Source organism: Cnephaeus nilssonii (assembly GCF_951640355.1).
Source record: "Cnephaeus nilssonii genome assembly, chromosome: 18".
Classification (NCBI taxonomy): Eukaryota; Metazoa; Chordata; class Mammalia; order Chiroptera; family Vespertilionidae; genus Cnephaeus; species Cnephaeus nilssonii.
In genome coordinates, this window is record NC_137089.1 from 1,832,453 (window position 1) to 1,857,177 (window position 24,725).

Here is a 24,725-nt window from a genome sequence, read left to right on the forward strand (position 1 = left end):
TTCTGAAGGTCTGCCTCCCACCTCGCGTCGCTGCGCCCAGCGCGTGATGATCTCGCTCACTCCGGCACTTTAATTGTGTGCTGCGGGTTCGGGGTGGCGCGGAGTCTGTGAGATAATTGAAAAGGATGCTTTCAGATGCTCGCCGATGGCTGTAAGTGCTCATCCAGTGCCCACTCACTGATGACTTCACCCTCCTCGCCCCGCCGGCCTGCGGCTGTGATTACAGACCCTCACAGCCGCCTTGCCTGGAAATGAAGCCGATGAAGCCGCGGGCGGCCCAGGGGAAGCTGTTCGGATCGGGGACGGGGGCAGCTCGAGCTGGGGGGCCGCTCCCCATCTTCCAGGCGGAGTTTGAGATCTCTGTGTCTTGCGGAGGGGCCCCCGGAAGGGAAGGAGGCACAGGCCAGCCCACGCACCAGCGTCCAGAGGCCCTGGGCTGGGAGGTGCTCGCAGGGCCACACAGTGGAGCAAGAGGTGCCATCGGGGGCTCGTCACCAGCCACGGAGCCCTGCAGGCCCGGAGGCCGAGTCACGTGTCCTCACTGTTCCCGCCTCCGCCTGGCGGACTTGAGGGAGACAGGCCAGTCCTGGGGTTGGAGCCCCTCAGGCCGGACAGGCCCTGGAGTGCAGCCCCTGCCCCCCGCCTGCTGCCTCTCCGCACCCCAGCCCTGCAGGAGCCCCAGCACCCTGCGCTGGGGCGGAGACCGGGCTCCCGCGCGCTGGCTCCCGTCTGTGTGCCCGCCCTGCTCCCCGCTGGAGGGCAGAGAGCCCTGCTGGGGTCACGGGTCCTCAGGTCACCGCCGGGGGCACCGAGGCGGGCGAGGCGGGCTCTGAATTTGATTAGCGAGCGGGGCTCCTGGGCGCCAGCCAGCGGAGCCCTTGGGTTCCCGGCTCAGACAGGACTAGCGTTCTCCGGGGAAAAGAGGCTGTGCTGGGGCTGATCACGGGCTGACAGCCGCTAATTAGTAACAGCTTCGGCCCCGGCGCCCTTGCCGTGTGTCCCGATGCAGCGATTGCGCGGCGAGCTGCCCACAGATGCCCCGCAAACACCTGCTGTCCCCGCTGGGCAGCAACACGCCCGTGTTCCCGGGGGCCAGGCCTCACGCAGCCATTACCGAGGGGGCTGGTCCCACCCAAGGCGCTGCCTGCCACGGGGAGGTGGCCCGGGGGAGGGCGGAGCGGCTGTGAGCCCCTGACCACATTGCCGACGTCAGGTGCTCCCCTGGAGGCTGTTGGTGACATGGGTGTGCTGGCCCCGAGCTGCCAGCTCACCAGCGAGGCCACCTCTGTGTCCCCCCCCACCTGCCTCCCTGGGGGGCCGGCTCAAAGGTGTGCTTACCTTCCACCCCCGCCCAGGAGACTCGTGAGCAGCAGGGACGGCCAGCAGAGGGCGGTCTGGTGCCCGGGCTGCAGGGCCATCGCCCCCATCCCCACTGGCCCCCCCAGCTGGGTGAGCTGGGTTCACCCTGACTCTCCTTCCCGCCCCGTCGGGACCACCGACTGCACACGGGCACCAGAGCCCTGCCCAGCAGGCCTGTTTCCGGTTCCCGGCGATGACGGGCACGAAGTGCAGGCCCTCTCAGAGCTGACCGAGGCGTGCAGCCCTCCCGTGCCAGGGCGGCTCAGCTGGGCTGAGGTTATGTCGCCCGGGGGGCACGAGGCCAAGTCTAAGCAGGCGCGGGCAGGCGGGCCTGGGCAGGCCAAGTGACCGGCGTGCTTGTGTGGACTGGGCAGCGCGCACGCCCCAGCCACCTCCTCGGGCTCCAGTCGCTGTTGGTAACCCCATGGTGTGTGCGTCGTCGTGCACAGGAGGCGTCTGTCTCAGAGAGGACAGGGCGGCGTGCGGGGCCCTTGGGAGACAGCAGGGCTCTTCGCTTGGACTCGCTCCCAGGCCGCTCTGGTCTGACCTGCAGCGCAGGGGTGGGGTGGGGTGGGGGGGGGCGGGCCCAGCACACGGGGGGCTGGGGAGGCAGGGGGCACTTTGTGGTTGATGGGCTCAGACACGCGATTGGCTGACCTTGTGTAGGGCCAGGTGAGCGTGGACACAGGTGGGCGTGGGCACAGGTGGGCGTGGGCGTGGGCGTGGAGCTCCTTCCTCTCCGGTCTGTGTGTGACGCTGCCCTGTCTCTGCCCCGCTCCGCCCCCACCTCTCTGGGAAGAAGGTCCTTTTCCTGGGAAAAGGCGGTGAGGATGGAGCCCAGGCGGGGCCCCGCCCAGGACAAAGCGTCCACAGCCACCGCCCCGCACGTGGGTGGCCGCCAGGACCTGTGGGCGGGGCTGGCCCAGCGTTTCCTCAAGTCCCGGGACCCCTGTCCTCACGGATGGTGCTGTGTCCTCACAGGGGGCTGGGTTTGGGCTGCTCAGCCCCTGGCCTGGGCGAGGCCCTCGCCCTCTCTGAGCCTCGGTCTGGGAGGGAGCGAGGGAGGGAGGCTTGTGTAAAGCAGGTGCCCGAGGCCAGGCGGGCCCGGAGCCTTACCAGGTGGGACCCCATCGCCGGGGGACTGCCGTGGCCACGAGCCCGCTGGTGTTGGCAGCGGGAAGGTCCGAGCTGGACTCGCTGCTCCCCCAGCAGCCGTCCTCGCCCTGATGGTTAACGGTTTTGACAGGCCCGGCTATTTTTAGAAACCCGTTCCCACTCCTTCTCCCTGTGGGGAGAGAACGCAGTTACATTTTAAATTAACCCACCACCTGCCCTCCTCTGGTGCACACCAGCCACGGGGCCCGGGCGTGAGGTGACGGGAGGGCGGAGGGGCGGAGGGTGTCCGCGAGGGGCTGCCCTGCCGCAGCCGGGCTCTGGGCGGGGCACGCGCGTCTGCGATCCGGGTGACAGGCCTGTCTGGGGCCAGCGCTGTGGTCACCGCGTGGTTCTCGGCACAAGCGCACGGGGCCAGGGGTCGGGGGTTGGGGGGGGGTTGGAATTAGGCTGCCTGGTCCAAGTCCAGTGCCCGCTGGACCCGTTGGGCCTGGGAATGGTTGGTAGCAAAGGGGTGCCGCGGACCCCCTGGGAGGGAGGCTGAGTGCCCAGTGGGTCCTCTCACCACGAGCCTTCCCAAGCGCTTTGCACCCCAGTTTATGGGGAGAGCAGTGTCAGCGTTCTCACCCCGTCCTGTGGCCTGAGAGTCAGGAGTCTGGGTGCGTTTTCCTCATTCATCCCAGTGCCACGGGCCATCATTTCCTGCCCTGAGGGGCGGAAAGCACCGGGCTTTTGCGTGAAATGTGATGTAGGTTGCAGAGCGGCCGCGGCCACGCTGAGGGAGTTCTCGTCCCTTCCTGGCCGGCTGAGTGTTTTCAGGAGCGAACGTGGCATCGTGCCAAATGCTTTCCTGCCTCTGCCGAGAGGGCCACACGTGGTGGTTTTATTTTTTAATTTCTTCCCGCGGTGAGCGACGTGACTGATTGTCAAACGCTGAGCCGCCTTCGCGTTCCTGGGTCCCTTCAGCTGGTGGCGATGGGTTCCCCTTTCTGTGCGTGTTGGGTTCCGTTTATTTTCCTTTGTGTTTGTGAGGGATGCTTGTCTGGAGTTGTGACCCACCCCTCGGCACAGGCCTCAGGATGACGACGCCTAGAAGGAGTGGGGACGCGATTTTTCTGGAAGCTTCTCTGTAGAATCGGGCTCACTTCTTTCCCACGTGTTTGGTAGGACTCCCTGGTGAGGGAACCGGGGCCAGAGTTCCCTTTGTGAGAAGGATGTTGACTGCAGTTCAGTGTCCTTAGTAGATAAAGAATATCCCGAGTCTCTTCTTCAGTGAGACTTGCTGGTGTGCCTTTTAAGGAGTCTTCCCATTTCATCTAAGTTGTTAAATTTATTGGAATAAATTTTTCCACAATATCTCCATTTTCCTTTTCACCGTTTATAGGCCCCGTGGTGACATCCCCTGGTATTGATCCTTTGTGTCTCTGATCAGTGTGGCCAGAGGTTTACTAATTCTATTGAGCTCTGGGTTTCATTGATTTTTCTCTATTGATTTTCTGATTTCTGTTTCATTGATTTTCCCATGGCCGTTTATTACTCCCTTTCTCTTTCTTCCTTTGGATTTGATTTGTCCTTCTCTTCATAATTTCTTACAGTGGAAGCCGAAGTCATAAAGGTGAGCGTTTCCCCCAGACGTGCGTAGTGCGGTAACGTTTCCAGCAAGCGCTGCTATCGGCATCTCGCCAATGTTGATACCCTGTGATCTCCTTTTCACTCCGCGCAAATAATTGCTGTTTTCTCACTGACTCTCTTTGCCCTGAGGGTTACTGGAAAGGGATTGTTCACTTTCTAAATATTGGGGTTCCCAGGCCTCCTGTCACTGGTGGCTGACGGAGCTGTGGTCGGAGGATGTGCTGTGTGTGACGGGAGCCTCTCGGGCTCACAGTGGAGGGCGTGGCCGGTGTTGGTGACTGTGTGCTGCCTCTGGGTGGCACATCCCAGACGGGTTAGCCTGGCCAGGCCGCCGGGTGGGTCCTTCCAGCCCAGTGGTCGGCAAACCGCGGCTCGCGAGCCACATGCGGCTCTTTGGCCCCTTGAGTGTACCTCAATCAGATTGAGGACGTTTTTAGCAAAGGCCAGCTTAGGAGTACCCTAATTAAGTTAATAACAATGTACCTACCTATATAGTTTAAGTTTAAAAAATTTGGCTCTCAAAGAAATTTCAATCGTTGTACTGCTGATATTTGGCTCTGTTGACTAATGAGTTTGCCGACCACTGCTCTAGCCTGTTAGCCGGGCGGATCCCCGTTCACTGTTGAGGGAGGCGATTGGAAGGCCCGCCTGCCCCGCAGCTGTGGCCCTCTCTGTTTCTAGTGGCTGCTCCATCAGAGTGGACTTGACAAACCTTGAGGCTCTATTATCAGGTCCATACACGTTTAGGACTCTTTTTAAAATATATATATTTTTGTTGATTTCAGAGAAGAAGGGAGAGGGAGAGAAAGATAGCAACATCAATGAGGAGAGAGAATCATGGATCGGCTGCCTCCTGCACACCCCACACTGGGGATCGAGCCCACAACCCGGGCCTGTGCCCTGACCGTGAATCCAACTGTGACCTCCTGGTTCCTAGGCTGACGCTCAACCCCTGAGCCCCGCGGCCGGGGCCACATTTGGGACTCTTACACCCTTTGATGCATCGCCCCCTGTCGTTATGAAGTGGCACCCACAGCTTCCTGCTCGCAGCCGCTCCCATGCGATACAGCGACTCCGCTTACTTGACAGCGTGTTAGCGTGGCGTGCCTTTCTGCACGCGTTCAGTTTTAACCTGTTGTTTCTTGATGTTAAAAATGCGTTTCTTATAAGCCACATGGATTTGGCTCTTGTTTTGTTTTTATCTTGACAATCTCGGCCTTTTGTTCAGCCCGTTTGCCTCTTGTCTGTTGACACCGAGTGTGACTGTTGATATGTTGAGGTTTAAGTCTCTGATCTTCCGTCTGTTTTCTATCTGTCCCAACTGGTCCCTGCTCCAGCTCCCTCCTTTACCGCCTTCGCTTAGAGTCGCTGGGTGTTTTCATGATCCCACTTTAAAAAACAGACTATTTTATGCAGCAGTTTCAGGCTCAGAGCCAAATGGAGCAGAAACCACAGAGAGTGTCTATACCCAGGACGCCCCTGTCTCCCCCCGAGAGCATCCCCCCCAGAGGGGTACGTTGTCATCATCAGCGACTACATGGACACATCGGGGTCACTGGAGGCTGTGGTGTGCATTAGGGGTGGCTCTTGGCGTGGCACATGCTATGTGTTTGGACAGACGTATGACGTGGACCCAGCCTCTCTCGACCTCCATGGTCTTGCTCTCTTCCTTCTGGCATTCTGTCCTGTAAACCCAGCTGCCTTCGTCTGCCCGGACTCCCAGCTTCATCTCCTCAGCTCCCAGAGTCTTCACCCCCCCCCCCGCCCCCACCGCGGTCTCCACTCCCCGCGTGATGCCCCAAAGCTCTCCCCCGGCAGCGGGGCGGGTACCCACGGCCTCCTCCTTTGTTCCTCATCCTCAGGCCACCGCGCTCTGCTGCCTGGTGACCGGTGTTGAAGAGCGCGGTGCCGGTGCCGTGCGTGCTGCCTGTGTGGGTTGGTGTGTGTTTCTCTGTGGGAGGGGCGGTAAAGCTGCGGGGACTCCCCTCGGGCTGATGGGGTGATTTTCGTCCCGCCGTAGTGCACGTGGGCGCAGGAGTCTCAGGGCCAGGACGGCGCGTCTCCTGGCGCCAAGGAGAAAGCCATTCGTTCGCTCATTGGACCCTTCAGGAAACGCTTACCTACCCGGCCGGGAGGGACACGGTGATGGACGCGAGCACGCTCCGTTTCCTCTGGGGCCTGTTTGGAACCCGATCCAAGGACCGCTAACGGCGCCCTTGGGAAAGCTTCCGGAAAACAAGCCCTCCGTCACCGGGCAGACGTCCGCGGAGCACGGCACCTGGCAGGCCTGCTCGGCGGCGCCCGGGGACACATAGGCTGTGGGTGTGCAAACCGATGCTCAGCGCGCCCTGCAGAGCCTGACCCGGGAACCCCTGGACACGGTGGAGTGTGTGGTTTGGGCCACGAGGCAGAAAGAGGGCGCCTCCTGGAGACGGGGCCGTGGGCCGCATTTTGACAGCTGAGCAGGCGGGGCAGGAGGGAGGGGGCGGGGGCGGGGTGTGCTCAGAGGCGGAGGAGGCTGGGCGCAGGGACCTGGGCGTCGGGCGGAGGCAGAGCGCGGGCTGCAGAGGGTCGGGCTCCTCGGATGTGTGGCTGAGAAAACACCCTCGGACGGTCATTTCTGTGGATTCAGAGACGTGATGGACTGTTGCTTTTATGGCCTGAAAATCACTTCTGGTTTCCCCGAAGAACTTTATGGTCTTTCTCAAGGAAAAATTTATAATTACTTTTGTTGGCTTGGGAGTCTGCCCTACACCGCGCCCTTGAGCCCTGCACACATGCCTTTCCATGACACAGATGTGTACTTTCTGTGCATACACACGTGCCCACACTCCTGTGCACACGGCAGACGGACGGCGGGCGGCCCTGACAGAAGCGCCCTGGAGGCCAGGTCAGGCCGCTGGGAGGTCAGCTGGGCTTTCCTAACCGGGTGACCGATTTGTAATTAAGACCCCGTTTCCTGAATGAGTGTTCACGCCCCCCTCCTGTGAACAGCCCTGCTCGCCGGGAACGGGCACCCACCTTCGCCTGCGGTGAGGCTGGCCTCCCTGTGGCCACAGAGGACAGGCCGGTCACCCCTGTCGTGGGGAACGGCCCATATAGTCCGCTGGCCCCGCCGAGCAGCTTGGCTGTGCCACCGAGCCTCCCTGCACCCGGTCACCCCATGGCCGGGCCGGGCCTTCGTGAGCCGGCGAGTGGCCTGTGGGGGAGAGACTCCAGCTGGGAGCCCAGAGGGCCGTGTCCGGATCCCGAGTCCCCCCTGAAGGAGCTGGGGTCCTGGCCGAGTGTCCCCCGTCTCACGGTGGTGACACCCAGCGCCCCTGGGAGCGCCTGGTGAGAGGAGGGCCTCAGGCTTTGGGGGGATTTCAGTGCAGAAATGGGGAGAAGGACATCCCACCTATGAACCCCACAGCCAGGCGACAGACTGTGGGTCGTGCAGGACGGGACAGAGCGTCAGTCCTGACTGCCCAGGCAGGCGTGTGGCTCCGGAGTTTGGGGCTCCCCCCGTGGGGCAGAGAGAAGCTGCTGTCCTGGCATCCCAAGCCCCTGTTGGAGCCTGTTTGGAACCAGACAGGCCTGATGGACTGGCAGCCAAGCAGTGTGCTCACACGGGCCGAGGCCAGGCTGTGCAGTGCAACACAGCGCATGACCCGTGCCATGGCCACCTGCACCCCTCCCTCCCAGCCGGGCCCCCTCCCTCCCAGCCGGGCCCCCTCCCTCCCAGCCGGGCCCCCTCCCTCCCAGCTGGGCCCCCTCCCTCCCAGCCGGGCCCCCTCCCTCCCAGCCAGGCCCCCTCCCTCCCAGCCGGGCCCCCTCCCTCCCAGCCGGGCCCCCTCCCTCCCAGCCAGGCCCCCGCCCTTGGCTTCCTGGGCCCGGGAGCAGCTGGTGAGTTCTAGCCCCGAACGACACGCTCCGTGCCCAGCCTGGGCCAAGGGCCCTCTTCTCCATTTCCCGGAAAGCACCTTTGTTAGCTGGCGAAAGGGGAAATGTTTACCGGAAAGGAAGGCACAACGCGGATGAATAATTGCAGCCCGGTGCTTGGTCCCCAGAGTCCAATATTCTGGTCTCTTGCTTTTATTAGAAAAGTGAGCCAAAAAGAGAGCCACCCAGAACCAGGAGTGGGCGTCGTGCCGGGTCCCTGCCTGTGGCTGAGCCGGCCGCCGGGCCGCTGGGGCGAGTGGAGAGAGGCCCTCGCTGTCCTGGGCACCCGGCCCCAGGCGTGGAGGCACCCAGGGGCCTGCTGGGCCCACGCTGGCCCTGGACCCCCGCCTGCAGCCGGCCGCGCTGTCAGACGGCACCCAAGGCCGCAGGGCGCCGTCGGGGTGTTTCCCTCCTGATGGCAGACCCTGTCGTTGACAACTCAGTTCTCAGTCACTCAGGGACGTGTGTCCCTGACGGGCGGGGCTGGGCCCAGGCAGCGGAGGGCAGGTCCTCCCCGGTCGGAAAGGACCGTCTCAGTCATGGCCGGCGGCCAGTCCCCTGGGAGACAGGAAGACGCTGGCCTCCCTGCGTAAAGGTTCCACAGCACAGCGTCCCTGTCCGCTGCAGGCCCGGGGAGACCGAGGCAGGGAGCATGGCACCCGCCCGAGGGGCGAGTCCAGGAGCGCCCTGGCTGATGGCCCCACGGGGAGGTGGCCCAGCTGCATGGTGACACGTTTGAGTGGACATCACAGGTCAGGCCGAGGCCGCGTGCCGTCGAGAGGGTGTGTGCACACGTGTGCATGGCCACATGGGGCCCCAGGCTGACAGCCCAGCCCACTGCCCCGGCCCTGGCCTCCGTCCACCTTCCTCTCACTGGGCCGCTGCTCGCCCCCGCCCGCCTCTGCATCACCGCCAGCTCTCCCCGGCGGCAGCCCGAGTGACCCCTGCACCCGCGAACCAGCTGTCACTTCTGCTTGCCCCAGTGACTTCCCATCTCCCTGTCCCTCCCGCCCTGCCCTCCCCCACCACCCACGCCATCCCGGAGGGGGCCACCGCTCTGTCCTGCAGCCGCCGGCCTTCCCAGCACCGCCCGCACCACCCTCTGTGAACCGACCCGAGTGTTCCCTGCCTTCCCCTGTACTGGGCCCGTGAGCACGCTGTGCCTGCCCATCCACTGGGTTCTCTCTAGCAGGTTTGGTTCTTTTTAGAGGAGCCCCTGGCACAGGGGGGAGCCTGGAACGGGGGTGGGGGGGTGGAGCTGGGGGAGCCTGGCACAGGGGAGGAGCTGGGGGAGCCTGGCACAGGGGGGAGCTGGGGGAGCCTGGAACGGGGGTGGGGGGGTGGAGCTGGGGGAGCCTGGCACAGGGGAGGAGCTGGGGGAGCCTGGCACAGGGGGGGAGCTGGGGGAGCCTGGAATAGTGGGGGGGGGAGCTGGGGGAGCCTGGCACAGGGGGGGAGCTGGGGGAGCCTGGCACAGGGGGGAGCTGGGGGAGCCTGGCACAGGGGGGGAGCTGGAGGAGCCTGGCACAGGGGGGAGCTGGGGGAGCCTGGAATAGTGGGGGGGGAGCTGGGGGAGCCTGGCACAGGGGGGGAGCTGGAGGAGCCTGGCACAGGGGGGAGCTGGGGGAGCCTGGCACAGGGGGGAGCTGGGGGAGCCTGGAATAGTGGGGGGGGAACTGGGGGAGCCTGGAATAGTGGGGGGGAGCTGGGGGAGCCTGGAATAGTGGGGGGGAGCTGGGGGAGCCTGGAATAGTGGGGGGGAGCTGGGGGAGCCTGGAATAGTGGGGGGGAGCTGGGGGAGCCTGGAATAGTCGGGGGGAGCTGGGGGAGCCTGGAATAGTGGGGGGGAGCTGGGGGAGCCTGGAATAGTGGGGGGGAGCTGGGGGAGCCTGGAATAGTGGGGGGGAGCTGGGGGAGCCTGGAATAGTGGGGGGGAGCTGGGGGAGCCTGGAATAGTGGGGGGGAGCTGGGGGAGCCTGGAATAGTGGGGGGGGGGGGGAGCTGGGGGTGCCTGGAATAGTGGGGGGGGAGCTGGGGGAGCCTGGCACAGGGGGGAGCTGGGGGAGCCTGGAATAGTGGGGGGGAGCTGGGGGAGCCTGGAATAGTGGGGGGGAGCTGGGGGAGCCTGGCACAGGGGGGAGCTGGGGTAGCCTGGAATAGTGGGGGGAGCTGGGGGAGCCTGGCACAGGGGGGAGCTGGGCCGTGGGGGAAGGCGGACGCCCAGGAGGCCCTGGCAGAGGCCGAGCGTGGAGCATGAGAAGGCACCCGTGGGGAGGAAGGGTATGGGAGTGGCAGCTGCTGCCCCGTCGACGGAGAGCTCCAACCCCAGGGCTCCCTCCACCACCCTGTCTGTTTCCCGTGGGCAGTCTGCCCTTCGGGACCCGTGACCTCCCACCTGGCTCTGCTGAGGGGCGGGCCTCAGGACAGACTCCCCCAGGTCCTGGGGGCCTCGCAGCCATGAACTCCGGGAGATTCATCTTCATTTGCTTCATTGCAGCGGCCCCGTCAGCACTAAGGCCTGTCTGGCATTTACTCTGGATTTTAGTTAAAACCTAGCCAAGCCGCCAGCCTCTGGAGACCGAGGCCGAGACCCAGGTGGGCGGGCCCTGAGCTGGGCGACAGCTCCCCCAGGCCGCTCGCCAGGTGGGCGCAGCGCGTGGGGCCGAGGACGCGCTGTCAGGAGCGAGGCCCGGCCCGGGGTGCGGGAAGTGGCCCGCAGGCAGCAGGACCGGACCGGTGCTGAGAGGCGCCATGTGGGGAAGCAGCCTTAGGCGGGGGACACGCTCACCTCAGCCCCGCCCACCTCGTCCAGGAAGATGCTCTGCACACACCCTGGGGCTCGCGGGGCCCTAGGGACGCCGAGTGTCACTGGGAGAGAACAGGGCAGTGTGTGGGGGGTCATGGTGCAGCCTGAGGGGAGCCCTGAGGGTGGACGGTGGTGGGGGAGAGGGTAGCTCAGGGAACTGGGATGGGGTGGCCATGGAGACGGCTGCCATGAAGAGGTTTGGGGATTGTCGCCTGGGTCCCTCTGCGGGATCTGGGCCCAGCCAGCCACACCCACCTCCCCACCTTGTGCCGGGCTCCCGGGCTCCTGCCTCTGGGGTCGTGGCCCCGCCCCCAGCACCTGCCTGGGCTCCCCGCTGGGCCCGTCTAACCCCCAGATGGGCCCTGGAGAGGACGGGGCGCCTCCGGGCCCGCAGCGCTCCGCGGTGGGCAGGAGAAGTCCGACCCTCCTCTCGCGTGGCCGCTTGCTTCCTCTCCTGCGTTACCCTCACAGGGGCCAGGTGGGCACGTCACAGACGAGGGCACTGCCCCAGGGTGGCGAGTCCTCTCCCAGGCCGTGGTGGTGAGCGGCAGAGTCCCGGCTTGAGTGTCACGGGATTCCAGAGACCTGGCCCTGAAGTTAGCACGAATCTGGTGAATGGTCTAGACCAGTGGTTGGCAAACTGCGGCTCACGAGCCACATGCGGCTCGCAAGCTGCGGTTTGCCGCTCTGTTGACTAATGAGTTTGCCAACTACTGACCTAGACTCTCAATTCCAATAATTACAGGCTGTTGTTCCTTGTGATTAAGCCCCTATCCCAGTGGTCGGCAAACTCATTAGTCAACAGAGCGGCAAACCGCAACTCGAGAGCCGCATGTGGCTCTCGAGCAGCAGTTTGCCGACCACTGGTCCAGACGGAGCTACAGCTTGTGTTTGGACCAGCTGTGACCTGGTGGAGGCACCTGGAGGGGAGCGAGCAGCCCTCACGCGCATCTGGGGACGCGCAGGGCTGCCGGGGCAGAGCCCCGGGACCGCCTGATCCCCCCTCCTCTCCCTCCCCGCCTCGGGTTCACTTGCCCGAGGACACACATCCTGTGCCGGCAGACAGGACAGCCTGGTCTCGGGCTCCTCCTGTGTCTCTGTCCCTGCCTGTTTGGGGCCAAAGGGATTTGACAGCTCCCCCAGGCCTCGTGAGAAAGAAAAACAGCAAACATTCGCGTTGGTGGCTTTGTGTAGATGTTGTGTCTATGAACACCACTCGGTGATTATTTTGTGCCTGTCACCCTGTGGGGGTAAAGCTCTCGCGGCCGGTGTCTGTCCCTAAAGGGGGCCAGGGCGGTTTCCGAGCCGCAGTCGGGTGCTGGAGAAGGCTGGCGGCTGGGGCCCACGAGGGTCCGGCCAAGGCCCTGCTGGGAGGGGCGCAGGCACCTGCGCTGGGCCGAGGGCAGGTCCGGGGTGGGCGTGGTTCAGCAGCCTCGGTGTGGCTCTGCCTCTCCAGGACATGAAGTCCTGTACACCCCATGAAGTCCTGGCTTCCGGCCTCCAGGCTCTCACCCCAGCCCGGCCCAGCGCAGGCCTGGGTACCCCGGAGCCTCGGGGCTGGGAGAAGAGGCCAAGCCCCCCTCCTTCAGAGGCCAGCCTGGCTTGTGCCCGCAGGCGCCCTGGCCTGCCCGCCTGCTAGCAAACACTTGTGCCCAGAAGAGGAGGGAGGTGGAGATGATTGAATTATTGAAGAGAACAAGCTGTTTTCAAGCACCTGATTTGCATACGGCTCTGAATATGCTCATTACAGACCATTCTTCCTGGTTCCTAAGGCAGCAGCCTCGCTCCAGCCAGCCCCTAGTGCTGCTCCTTTGCAGGGGGCACCTGGAGGTTTTCCTTAGCCAGACCCCGTGCAGTGGGCTTCCCCGCTGACGGGCATGCGGCTGGCCCCCTCGGGCGGGGCCAGGAGGGAGATGGGGTCTTGCAGGTGGACCAGGCTGTGTCTGCCCCACCTCAGAACGCCACCCGTCTCTCCTCCAGGGTCTCATCAGAACTCAGTACTAGGATGGACGCAGAGGGGGGCGGGCACGGAGACAGCAGGGAGGGGGTGTGCCGTTGGCCCAGGCGGGGTGCAGAGCTCAGGGCTTTGGAGCTGGAGACCAGAGCGGGGAGGGTATAGGCTTTGGGGCGCGGCTGGGCCTGCAGAGTGAGGCCAGAGCTGGGCGGCTCAGCGGTCAGGCCATCCCTGTGGGGAGGGCACCTCAGCCTGGAGCCGGGGCGGGGGTGGGGGCAAGTTCGCTGCTTTGGGGGAGCCCTGCCCGCACACCTGTCACCTGCTGGAGGTGCTCAAAGGTTGGGCTCCGAATGGGACCCCAGCCCCGGAGGAGGCGGACCCCGTGGGAGGGGATGAGAGATCCTGGCCGCCGCGTGGAGGGGAGAGCAGAGCAGCGGGACTGCCCGCCATCCACCTGCGCCCAGGACTCCGCTCTGAGCCATGGGCTTGCAGCTTGAACGCGGCCTTCCGGTCGTTACGGAGACGCGTTTGTGCAGTTAGGAGGATAAACACGGTTTCGATCGCGTTTGTTAACTTGGTCTGTAGCTTGCGAGTATTCGGACGTGGGGCAGGTGGTGGCCATGAGCTTTTGCCCTGAGCCCCTCACACGGCGTGGGTGGGCCTGGCGGCCTGTGTCTCCTCCACAGCCACCGTGGATGGTGGAGAGCCAGCTGCCACCCTCATGTTGGGAGCCTGGTCCCCGCCCAGGGCGCTGCTCTGCGGCTGAGATTACTTTCCTGCTAATTAAGCAGACAGCACAGCAGGCAGTCCTTTCCAAGTTGCTTTTAGACGCTCCAGTTTCTCCCGGAAGCCGTGTGGTGGGCCCAGCGCGGGAGCGAGTGCGCTGCTGCTGGTGGATAGTAATGGCTGGTCCCATCACCTCGGCCACTGGAGGATCGCAGGCTTCGTCCTTCAGGGCGTTCGCTGGGCCAAAAGCCCCCCTTCTGTGCCTCCCGGGAGACCCGCGAGCTCAGTGCCCTCCCTTCCTGCCAGAGCGCCACCCCTGTACGCCCCCTCTCACTGCACTCACCCCAGCTCCGTGGCCCAGCCTCTTGAGTCCCTGCTGTGGGTGGGTGGGTAGGTGGCTAGATGGGTAGATGGATGGATGGATGGATGAGAGGGTGGTGAGTAGATAGGTGAGTGGGTGGTGGATGTGTGGATGGATGGATGGATGGATGGATGGATAGGTGGGTAGGGGGTGGATGGATGAGTGGGTGGTAAGTGGATGGGTGGGTAGATGGATGGATGGGTGGGTTGATGGATGGATGAGAGGGTGATAGATGAGTGGATGGGTGGATGGGTCAGTGGGTGGTGGGGGATGTCTGAGGGGGTGATAGATGAGTGGATGGGTCAGTGGGTGGTGGGGGGATGTCTGAGTGGATGATAGATGGGTGGATGGGTCAGTAGGTGGTGGGTGGATGGATGAGGGGGTGGTGGTGGATGGATGGATAGATGGTGACCTGCAGTCTAGTGGTGTTGAGTTTGTAACGGCAGAGACAAAGGATCTGATTCTTGCTCCTAGGTTGGGGCACAGGAGTCCAGATCACTAAGCAGGTTAGAAGGGAGCCTTGGGGGTCCGTCTAACTGGGGACCCCACAAAACCGAGACCAACACCTTCAGTAAGCAAAGTGGGGGAGCCTCCCCCTGTTGCCAGGGATTAAAGCTGGTGTGAAAACAGGTGGGCAGTGTGCAGGGTCGGGAAGGGTCTGCATGTAGACTCGGTGGAGCTGAGCCTGTTTGGAAATCATCTGGCCCGATCCTCTCCTGTAGCAGACGGGGGAGCAGAGGCTCAGGGGGTTCACTGTCAGTTCACGGAGTGAGCCCTGACCCCTGTAGCGGGAGACAGCCCCTCAACAGGAAACCCTGTGTGGAGCCAGCCCTCATGTAACGGCTCGGGCAGGGCCGGGTCAGGAAGCCTTCCTGGAGGAGGTGCTGTTCAAGCCGAGCGTCGAGAAGGCCAGTGGGAGTCGGCAAGGGGACGCATGAAGGCCTGGCTTGTGCTGTGGGGGGACAGGCTGTGGGTGGAGAGGCCGCGGGGGAGAGGCTGGTGGTCTCAGCCAGGCCTAGAGCACGAGGGCAGCGAGGGCGTCACTCCCACGCCTGCGCCTCTGGTGTCCTCGGCAAGCCCTCCTTCCCCTGGGCCGGCCCCCGCTGGCTCCCGCTGGCCGGGCCCCACTACCAGCCAGCGGGAGGTCTGCACACCCTGCCAGAGGCCCCGTACGCCGGCCCTGCTGGGCACCGGGAATGGAGGGGGCCAGGCCCTGGCCCGCAGGACTGTCGGTGGAGGCAGGGAAGTGCAGAAGGACGCGTTCAGAGACCAAGGCACCGGGCGGGCAGGCTGCCCGGGGAGGTGAGGCTGAGCGGAGGCTGGCAGGCTCCCGGCAGAGGCAGGGCACAGCCTGTGCCCAGGGCCAGTGGCATGAAACCAGCCGCCTGCCTCCTCCCACACCCGCTGGGACCTCCCCATGCTCCCTCCCCGCGTGTGACCTGACCCTGCAGGCGAGCTGGTCCAAGGCCGATGACCCTGTGGCAAGGAGCAGGCTGGGCGCAGAGCCATGGGGGGGAGCGGGGGGGTCCCGCTGGGTGGCAGGAATCTTCGCTTCATTTAGAAAGGCCTGAGAGAAGATGGAAAACGAGGATTGAAAAGGTAGACGTCGCTTGGGGACAGACGAGCATTTAAAATCCCCTGCTGCTCCAGAAGGCTGTCTTTGCACGAGGCCCAGCCAGCAGGCACGTTTCCTCCCCGCTGCCTTCTCCCTGGTGTCTGCCGTCGTCTGAAGTGCTTGTCCAGGAGAAGGTGGAAGCAGAGGACTTATAGAGGCATGAGCTCTACCCGCAGGGCGTTCCTTGTGCAGTTCTGTGCCTGGGTGCCCGTGCCCACGCCAGTGCCAGTTCACAGGGTGGCACTGCGCGTGGCGGCTCCCTGCGGCCTCACGCTCCCTTCTGACGGAGGCTCAGTGAGATGAATGCTAGAGGCCTGCAAATGTCCCAGATAAATGCTGCGACAAGGCCCCAAATGCCAGGATGCCCCGCCCACCCACAGCCCCACCCACCCACGACCCCGCCCACCCCGTGGCCCCACCCACACATGGCCCCGCCCATCCCACTGCCCCCCCACGACCCCGCCCATCCCACTGCCCCCCCACATGACCCTGCCCATCCCACTGCCCCACCCACACATGACCCCTCCAACCCCATGGCCCCACCCACACATGACCCCGCCCACCCCACAGCCCCACCCACACATGACCCTGCCCATCCCACCATTCCTCCCTCCTCAGGTCATGTAGTTCTGTCCGCCAGGAGAAAGGGATTGTGGGAGGGATGTGTTTGTGGGCCATGACCGTGTTCTCTCCACACTGGGACCTCAGCCCTCCCCAGACACATCTCCTCTGCCCCCACCAGCCCTCTGGCCAGACGCTGCCTCCCATTGTCAGTCCAGGAGGCAGCAGCCCTGGCTTCGGAAGGGGCTCCGCTGGCCCTGCAGTGGGCGCCTGTGTGGCCCGAGGACCCTGGCCTGGTGGGGGTGGGCACTCCCACAGGAGGGCGTGTGGCGCTGGCCATGTGTGTTTCTTCCTGCCGTTGAAGACGGTGGTTCGCCGGCCCACAGCAGCCACGGGCCACGCCAAGACGCAGCCCAGAGACCTCACTCTGGGGCCGCCCTCGCCGCTCTGTGCGCTCCCCGCACCTCCCCCCCGCTCTCCTCCGTGGGGCCCCACCCCTGGATGCCCGTGCCAGGACCAGCTCGCGCGGGGGGCACGCTGGGGAAGCCAGGAACCTCTCCATAGAGAACCCCGCGCGGCACGATTTCCTCTCCACTCGCCTTAATTTTAATTTAATTCCCTTTAATCTTTAATGAAAAGTTGTAAAAGTAAATTATTTACCCGAGAGAGCCAAGCAGCTCCTCAGGGGCGTTCCCGCCCTGAGGGTAATTATATGTGTGGGTCCTGCCCGGCCTCCCCCCGGGCGCCGAGGGCCAGGCGCTCCGGCTCATGCTGATTAGCTGCCTCCATCACTGTCACAGCGCAGGCTTCTGGCAGATGCAGAGCAGGCCCCACCTGACAGGCGCTGGGTAATTGCCCAGGGCAAGCGGAGCCTGTGCTCACCGGGACCCGGGACCTGGGGAGCTGAGCTGAGCTGTGCAGGCCGCCCTCCCGGCCTGTCCCTCGCCTCCAGCTGCCTCCCTGAGCCAGCTCGCCCGCAGAACGGCCCCTCCCAGCCCTGCTGGGGCTCCAGGTGGGGGCAAGGGTGACGGGGAGGAGCCCACCTGCGCAGGTGCCTCTTTGCCTTAGGCCCTTGCTCAGACACCGACACCCCCACCTCCTGGGCACTGTCCATGCTTCGACCTCTTTTTAAAACTCAATATACAGAAAAGCAGCCCAGTGACAGTTAAGGGAAACCGTATTTGGCATAGTTGGCCAAGACTGGCAGGAGTGGGTGTGCAGGAGAGTGTGCGTGCGCGTGTGAGTGTGTGCATGTGTGTGTGAGTGTGCGCGCGCGTGTGTGTGTGCGCGTGTGTGAGTGTGCATGTGTGAGTGTGTGTGAGTGTGTGTGTGTGTGTGTGTGTGAGTGTGTGTGTGTGTGTGTGTGTGAGCGTGTGTGTGAGTGTGTGTGTGTGTGTGTGTGAGTGTGTGTGTGTGTGTGTGTGAGCGTGTGTGTGAGTGTGTGTGTGTGTGTGTGAGCGTGTGTGTGTGTGTGTGTGTGTGTGTGAGTGTGTGTGTGTGTGTGTGTGAGCGTGTGTGTGTGTGTGTGTGTGTGAGTGTGTGTGTGTGTGTGTGTGAGCGTGTGTGTGAGTGTGTGTGTGTGTGTGTGCATGTGTGTGTGAGTGTGTGTGTGTGTGAGTGTGTGTGTGTGTGAGTGTGTGTGTGAGTGAGTGTGTGTGTGAGTGTGTGAGTGTGTGAGTGTGAGTGTGCATGTGAGTGTGAGTGAGCGCGTGTGTGAGTGTGTGTGTGTGTGTGAGTGAGCGCGTGTGTGAGTGTGTGTGTGTGTGTGTGAGTGTGTGTGTGTGTGTGTGTGTGAGTGTGTGTGTGTGAGTGAGCGCGTGTGTGAGTGTGTGTGTGTGTGTGAGTGAGTGTGTGTGTGAGTGTGTGTGTGTGTGTGTGAGTGTGTGTGTGTGTGTCAGTGTGAGTGTGTGTGTGTGTGAGTGTGTGTGTGTGTGAGTGTGTGAGTGTGTGTGTGTGTGTGTGTGTGTGAGTGTGGCGTGTGTGAGTGTGTGTGTGTGTGTGTGTGTGTGTCAGTGTGAGTGTGTGTGTGTGTGAGTGTGTGTGTGTGTGAGTGTGTGAGTGTGTGTGTGTGTGTGTGTGTGTGAGTGTGGCGTGTGTGAGTGTGTGTGTGTGTGTGTGTGAGTGAGCGCGTGTGTGAGTGTGTGTGTGTGTGTGAGTGTGTGAGTGTGTGTGTGTGTGTGTGTGTGAGTGAGCGCGTGTGTGAGTGTTGGGTGGGGGACTAAGATGGCTACCAAAGATTCGATGGCTGTCCTTTTGACTCTGAGCTTCCTAACAGCCGAAGAGAAAAGGTCAGTTACTGGACTCTCATCAGCAAAGAGGGTGAAGCTGCGGTCGGTTAAATCCGTTGCCACGCGCTCCCTTGGCCTCGGAGAAAGGTCCCCACTTTGTGCCGGGTCTGCCTGCGCCCGCCCCGAGGCCCGCGGGCTGCTGAGGCGGTGCGGCCAGGCCCCCAGCAGGCCCGGCCTCCGTGCGCCCTGGCGTCCCGAGGCGCGGCTGTCTCTTCTCACGGGACCAGCTCTGGCTCCTAAGCGGTGACAGCTCCGTGGGTGACGCCCAGCCAGGCCTCGCTGGATCAACCTGACTGAGGTTTAGGCTCTCCCGGATTTCCGTGGGCTAGAAGGATGCGTGTGCCTTGAGAAATTAAACACTCAGATGTGCTGAGGCCGAAGCGAAGCGGCTTGCCGAGCTCACTCCCGCCGTTCCTAGCCGTCACCTCGCTAATCCCTCTGCATTGCTCTTAAGCCTTAAAAGTTTTTTATCCAAAAGTAGATATTTGCACCCGAAGTCTACTGAGCCTCCCGTTTCTTCTGGTCACCAGGGGCCGGGCAGGGGTTGTGGGGCCCGCGGGGAGGAGGTCCTCCCTGGAGTCTGAGTCTGAGCTCCGGGTGGGTGCCCCCTGCTGCCGTGGCCGCCAGGTGCTAAGGGACAGCTGAGCAGGTTGTCAGATCAGTCACTGGAGCAAGAAACGCAGGCCGTTCCTCCTCGTCACGGGAAAGAGACTTCCTGTGACCTTGGGGCCGCTGCCGCTTTAGGGGCTGCCTCTGGCACTCAGGGAGGGAGCTGTGCCGGGCAGGCTCCGCCCGGGACCCGCCCTCCCGGCTGCCCCTCCTCCACACCCCGACCTGCTCCCTGTGAGAGGGGGCCGTGGGTGCCAGCCTGGCGGGCCTGGGCGAGCGGCACCGTGTGGCCCTGCAAGTGGCGGCCTGGATCCAGCCGGTGGCAAGAAACAGGCCCTCTGGTCACCCACAGGAACCGACAGTGGGCAGGGGGGCTGTCTGAGCTTGCTGGGGGAAGGGGCCCTGGGAGGGGGGGCTGATCAGGACAAGCCCCTTCCACGACTCCCCTACCTTCTCCCGGGCTCGTTCGGCCATGGAAACCTCCGAGGGAAGTGTGCGAGGCCGATGGGCAGAGACCGGGGGCTGTGCCCCAGAGAAGGCAGCTTCTGCTGTGAACGCAGAGGGCGCAGCACAAGCAGCCCGGGCAGGGCCGGCCTTGCCCTGCATGTGCCCCGGGAGCCTGGCTGGGAAAAGGGCTTCTCTAGCCCTGGGCCAGCCCCGCCCCCCCCCTTCTCCGAGCTCCCTCACCCCGTGCACCCGCTTCCCCACCGTGGCCGCCCTTGGCCCAAAGGCAGGCTGGCACCAGGATGGCCTGGCACCGGGGGCTTCCTCCTCCTCCCAGCGGCCCGCAGGCCCTCCCTCCTGGTTTCTATTTATAGCCTGTGTGTCTGTCGCGGCCGTGCTGGAGCATAAGCGTGGCGGTGGTTTCAGGAGGCATTCTGGGCCAGACGAAATTAAGTCCGTGACTCCGGCTGTATTAACAGTGAGGGGGAATCGGGGCGGGGGCGGGGGCGGGGGCGGGAGGCAGGAGGTGGGCCGTGGCCCCATGTAACGCTGTGGGGGCAGAGACTAATCTGCTCCCGGGATGTCTTACAAGAGAGCCTCCTGCATGAATAATCTCCTGCCAGAGAGCTGGCGCTGCCATCAGGGACCCAGGCCAGGACGGGGGAGGCCGGTCCTGATCCTCTAACCCTCAGGTACAGACGGGCTGGTCCCGAAGCCATCTGGGCCCAAAGCCCACTCACTCATGCATGCATTCACTCACTCACTCACTCACTCACTCACTCACTCACTCACTCACTCATTCACTCACTCACTCATTCATTCACTCACTCACTCACTCACTCACTCACTCATTCACTCACTCACTCACTCACTCACTCACTCATTTACTCAGTTACTCATTTACTCACTCACTCATTCACTCACTCACTCACTCATTCACTCACTCACTCACTCACTCACTCATTCACTCATTCACTCACTCACTCACTCATTCATTCACTCACTCATTCACTCACTCACTCACTCACTCATTTACTCACTTATTTACTCACTCACTCATTCACTCACTCACTCATTCACTCACTTACTCATTCACTCACTCACTCATTCATTCACTCACTCATTCACACACTCATTCATTCACCCACTCACTCATGCATGCATTCACTCACTCATTCATTCACTCATTCATTCACTCACTCACTCTTTCACTCACTCACTCACTCACTCACTCACTCACTCATTCACTCCATCCATCCATCCATCCATCCATCCAATAAATATGAACTAGAACCAGAGTCTGCCTGGCCTGGGTCTTGGGGACACGGGCAGGTGGCAGTTCTCCGGAGCTTCCGGGGGAGGAGACACAGGTGGTTAATAGTTAAACAGGTGGGTAAACACGAGAGCTTCAGGCAAGATGCTGTGGGTCATGAGAAAACGAAGGAGGATGGAAACGTGGCCTGGGTTTCTTTAGTCTGAAAGGGTTCTAGGCTGGGCAGCCCTGTCTCACCCTCTCAGCCTGCACTCCGTGCCGGGGGCCCTCCTGCAGGGGTGAGGGAGGCGCGCGGAGACTGTGGGCTGAAGGGTGCTGCTCAGGACCTCTGCAGCCGCCCCCAGCTCCGCGGTGGGAGTAGGCGGTGTGGTGAGCCGTGCGCCGGAGGTGGAGCGCAGGGCGGAGCCTGCACCTGGGGTGGGGGGTGCTGCGAGGTGCAGGCCCTGGAGCCTTCCTGGAGGCCGTCACCCTCGGACCGGCCGCTCGTAGACGTTTTTACTTTTGTCCCAGCGATTCCTTTCCCGGGGCTCTGTCCTAGGAACGTAAGTCTGAATTCAGACAGAGCTCACCGTGCAGACGGGGACACAAGCGAGACGCGGTGGGGTGGGTACGTCATGGCTTGTTTCTTGCCTGGGATCCTCCGGGGCCTCCGAGAACATTCTTCCAAAGACGTCGACATGTGGGACATGCTAGGTCCTCACGGTCGCAGAGAGCAGAACTCAGAACTGCAGCTCAGCCCCACGGCCACGTTAATAAACGAGGAGGCCCAGACACAGGAGTGGTCGCCGTGGTGCGGAGGGGAGCGGGGCCAGGGCTGGGATTATTACAGAAGTATTTTTACTTCTGTAAACTTTCCCAGGTGTTTACAGAGCGCTGCGGAAGCTCATGATTTTAAAGAAACAAAATATGGGGGGGGGGGGGGGAGGCTTTATCGCAGAAGGCTTCCTTGAAGCATGGATTTGGAGGGGAGCTGGGTGGGGGGTTGTTGATGCAGGTACACCCCCACCCCCAGGCACTGTCAATAGGAGTGTGTGTCGCAAAGGCCCAGCAGGTGCCACTCATCATCCTGGGGGACTGTGGCCAGAGCTCGCCCTTCCGGGCGGGAGTATCTTGGAGCCCCTCCTGGACCCCCAAACAACCTTAGGGCCTCCTAGAGCTCTGGCCCCATACCTGTCCCCGCCAGCTGCACGCCAGCAGAGCAGGGACGGGACCGTGCGCCCAGCCTGGCACAGAGGGGCGGCAGACATGGTGGAAGATGGGGCAGGGGACGAATGAATGAGGGAAGGAGTGAATGAATGAATGAACAAGAAGACGGAGGAGATGGGGAGGCCACCTGGGCTGTGTCCCTGACAGTCTCCTGTCCTGTGTCTTTGGCAGACGTGCTGGTGGACGGACAGCCGTGTGACTGCGAGGCGGCGGCCTGCCAGGTGGGCGACCCCATGCGCCTGGAGGTGCGGCTGACGAACCGGAGCCCCCGCAGCGTGGGGCCCTTCGCCCTCACCGTGGTCCCCTTCCAGGACCACCAGAACGGCGTGCACAACTACGACCTGCACGGCGCCGTGTCCTTCGTGGGCTCCAGCACCTTCTACCTGGATGCGGTGCGTGGTCGGGGAGCCCCAGGCGGCCCCGGGGTGGTGTCCCACTGTCCCCCAGCCTCTGGCTGACCCTGGTCTGCCGGCTCCCTCTGAGGCCTCGGGCAGCTCACTTCTCTGCATCCGGAGCCTGGGATGAGACCAGGGAAGTGAGGTCACCCCGAGGGCTGTTCAGGAGACAAGGCGAGCGGGGGGGGGGGGGGGGGGGGGGCCAGGACAGCTGAGGTTGCCCGTTCACTATCGCCCCGCCCCATGCAGTCACCTCCTCCCTGCCCGTGGTCACTGCAGGGGCCCAGGGGACTGAGGGAGTCACAGAGCTCACCTGGCCCCACCTCCCAGCCTCCCAGGGCACAGCCCCCAGGCCCCACCCCCACCCCCACCTGAAGTGCCTCCCAGAAAGGAAGCCGAGGCTGGGACAGGTGCAGGGACTGTCCCGGGCAGGTTGGGGGTCTCCTGTGGCTCTGGGGTCCCGCTGCGCGGGGCTGACACCTCCCTCCCGCCTGTAGGTGCAGCCTTCGGGCCAGGCGGCCTGCCTCGGGGCCCTCCTCTTCCTCTACACGGGCGACTTCTTCCTGCGCGTCCGGGTGCACGCGGACGGCGCCAGCAAGGAGCTGCCGCCCTCCTGGTTCTGCCTGCCCAGCGTGCACGTGCGCGCCCTGGAGGGCCAGGCCTGAGCCCGGTCCCCGCCTGTGCTGTGGGGGCACCTGGCCTGGCCCCCAGCCTTTGTTGTAGCTCCTGTCCCCTCCTCCGGCCCAGCCCAGCTCCAGCCCCAGCCCCAGCCCCAGCCCCCTCCACCCCTTTTTCCTGTGGCACCTTTTCTGGGCTGTGCCAAGTGTGGAGACATGGCAGCCGCACGCCCCCCGCACGGCCCACCGCGGACCCTCTGCTGGAGCCTGGCGCCCAGCCCAGAGGGCGATGCTCACCTCCCCAGCGGGTCCCTGCACCTGGGGTCACAGCCCAGCCAGGGGGCCTGCAGAGACCCCCAGGCCTCGGAACCCCCCCAGGGCTGGCCCTCCTCCCTGAGCCCCCGAGGCAGCCCCTGTGCCAGACGCTGGGCGGTGTCTTGGGGGGGGGGACCCTGGGACCATGGCCTGTGTGTGTCTGTGTGTCTGTGACAAGTTCTCCAATAAAGGGCTGCCTGGCTCCCTGCTGGTCCACCTGCCTCCGGACACCTGCTTGTGCACGGGGTTCCCATCAGAGACCCCCACGACACACGGCTGGTGGCCAGTAAGGCTGGGCCTGGGTCTGTCTGTCTCGGTGACCCCACAGCTCCTTCCACACGTGTGCTCCTTGGGCCTGGCTCCCGGCTCCCCAGCCCCTCTCGGAACATGGGGTCCAGCCTCCACCCCGGTCCCCAGCCCCCAAGATGGCGCTGGCCACGTCAGCCTCCTGCTCTCTCCACCCTGTGACACTGTCCACAGTCCCTCTGGGGCTCCGCGGCCATGCCCAGGCTCCCAGGCCAGGCTGTGGTTTGCAGGCTGTTTGCTGCCCAGAGGTGCTCGCAGGGAGGGCACACAGGGCAGGGGTGCAGCCTGGCCGGGTGCAGGGCTGTGCCCCCAGAGAAGGCCCTCATTCTGATTGCGGAGCTGCCCTGGGCTGTGGTGCTGGCCTCCCCATCCGCCTCCACCTTCCAGGCCTCGCCTCTCCTGGAGCTCCGCCCTCCAGCCCACCCTCCCCTTTGCTCAGGGCAGGCGGGAGGCTGGGCCTTGGCGACCCCTGGCCCCCAGCAGCGGCCCAGGAGGGGGCTCAGTGAGAGGTCACACAGCAAAGCCTGCACGGGATGAGCTCAAGCAGCCCGTCTGGGAAGTGGGGTTCCCCTGGGGGCAGTGGGGGAGCCCTGAGGGGCGGCTGCCACAGGAACCCTGGCTCCGAGATCCTCAGGGGAATCTGGGGGAAGAGAGTCCCCTAGCCGGGGGTGGCCGAGCTGGCCTGCATGTCCCTGGAGTTCGTTCCTTGGTCTTGGCCCCCAGTGCCCCCCCCTTCCCAGGAGGAGGACCAGACCTCTGCCTTGGGGTGTCCCTGACAGGGAAGCCCAGGGGGTCCTGGGGCAGGGAGCAGGGAGCGGGCTTTTGCCGAGGCAGGTGGAGTGCGACAGGAAGAAATTGACATTTGTCCCTGCCCGGTTCCTGACCTGGAGCCCATCCCTTGGAATTCCCGGGTAATGGGAGTGTCTTTGTCCAGCGAGGTGACTCTGGGTGGCCCCTGGTGGCGTCAGGACGGGACTGGTCACCCAAGGACCAGCGTGCTTCGGATCTGGGAGCCTTCGGCCCCGCCTGGCCTCCCTGGATCGGGTTGGGGGCCCATCCTGCCCCCCTGGGCACCTCGCACCGACATCCCTGGCCTCGGGCAGTGGGGAGCTTCCTGGTGAACGCACTCACGTTCAGGCGGGCGACGCAGAAGCTCCCGCACCCAGGACCCTCCGGACCTCGCTGTGCTCGCTCCGTCCGCCGCTCACCTGCATCCTGTGTCAC

The 24,725-nt window shown here is 63.8% G+C and overlaps 1 protein-coding gene across 2 annotated transcripts in view; it reads left to right on the forward strand.

Annotated features, from left to right (window-relative positions):
• TRAPPC9 (trafficking protein particle complex subunit 9) overlaps positions 1 to 24,725 on the forward strand; it is a 159,551-nt gene extending 134,826 nt beyond the window's left edge. For both annotated transcript variants that reach the window (XM_079796072.1, XM_079796073.1), the window contains 2 exons: positions 22,040 to 22,260; positions 22,761 to 24,725. In XM_079796072.1, coding sequence (XP_079652198.1) covers positions 22,040 to 22,260; positions 22,761 to 22,928 — 389 coding nt within the window. In that variant the 3' untranslated portion in view covers positions 22,929 to 24,725. The remainder of the gene's footprint in view (positions 1 to 22,039; positions 22,261 to 22,760) is intronic.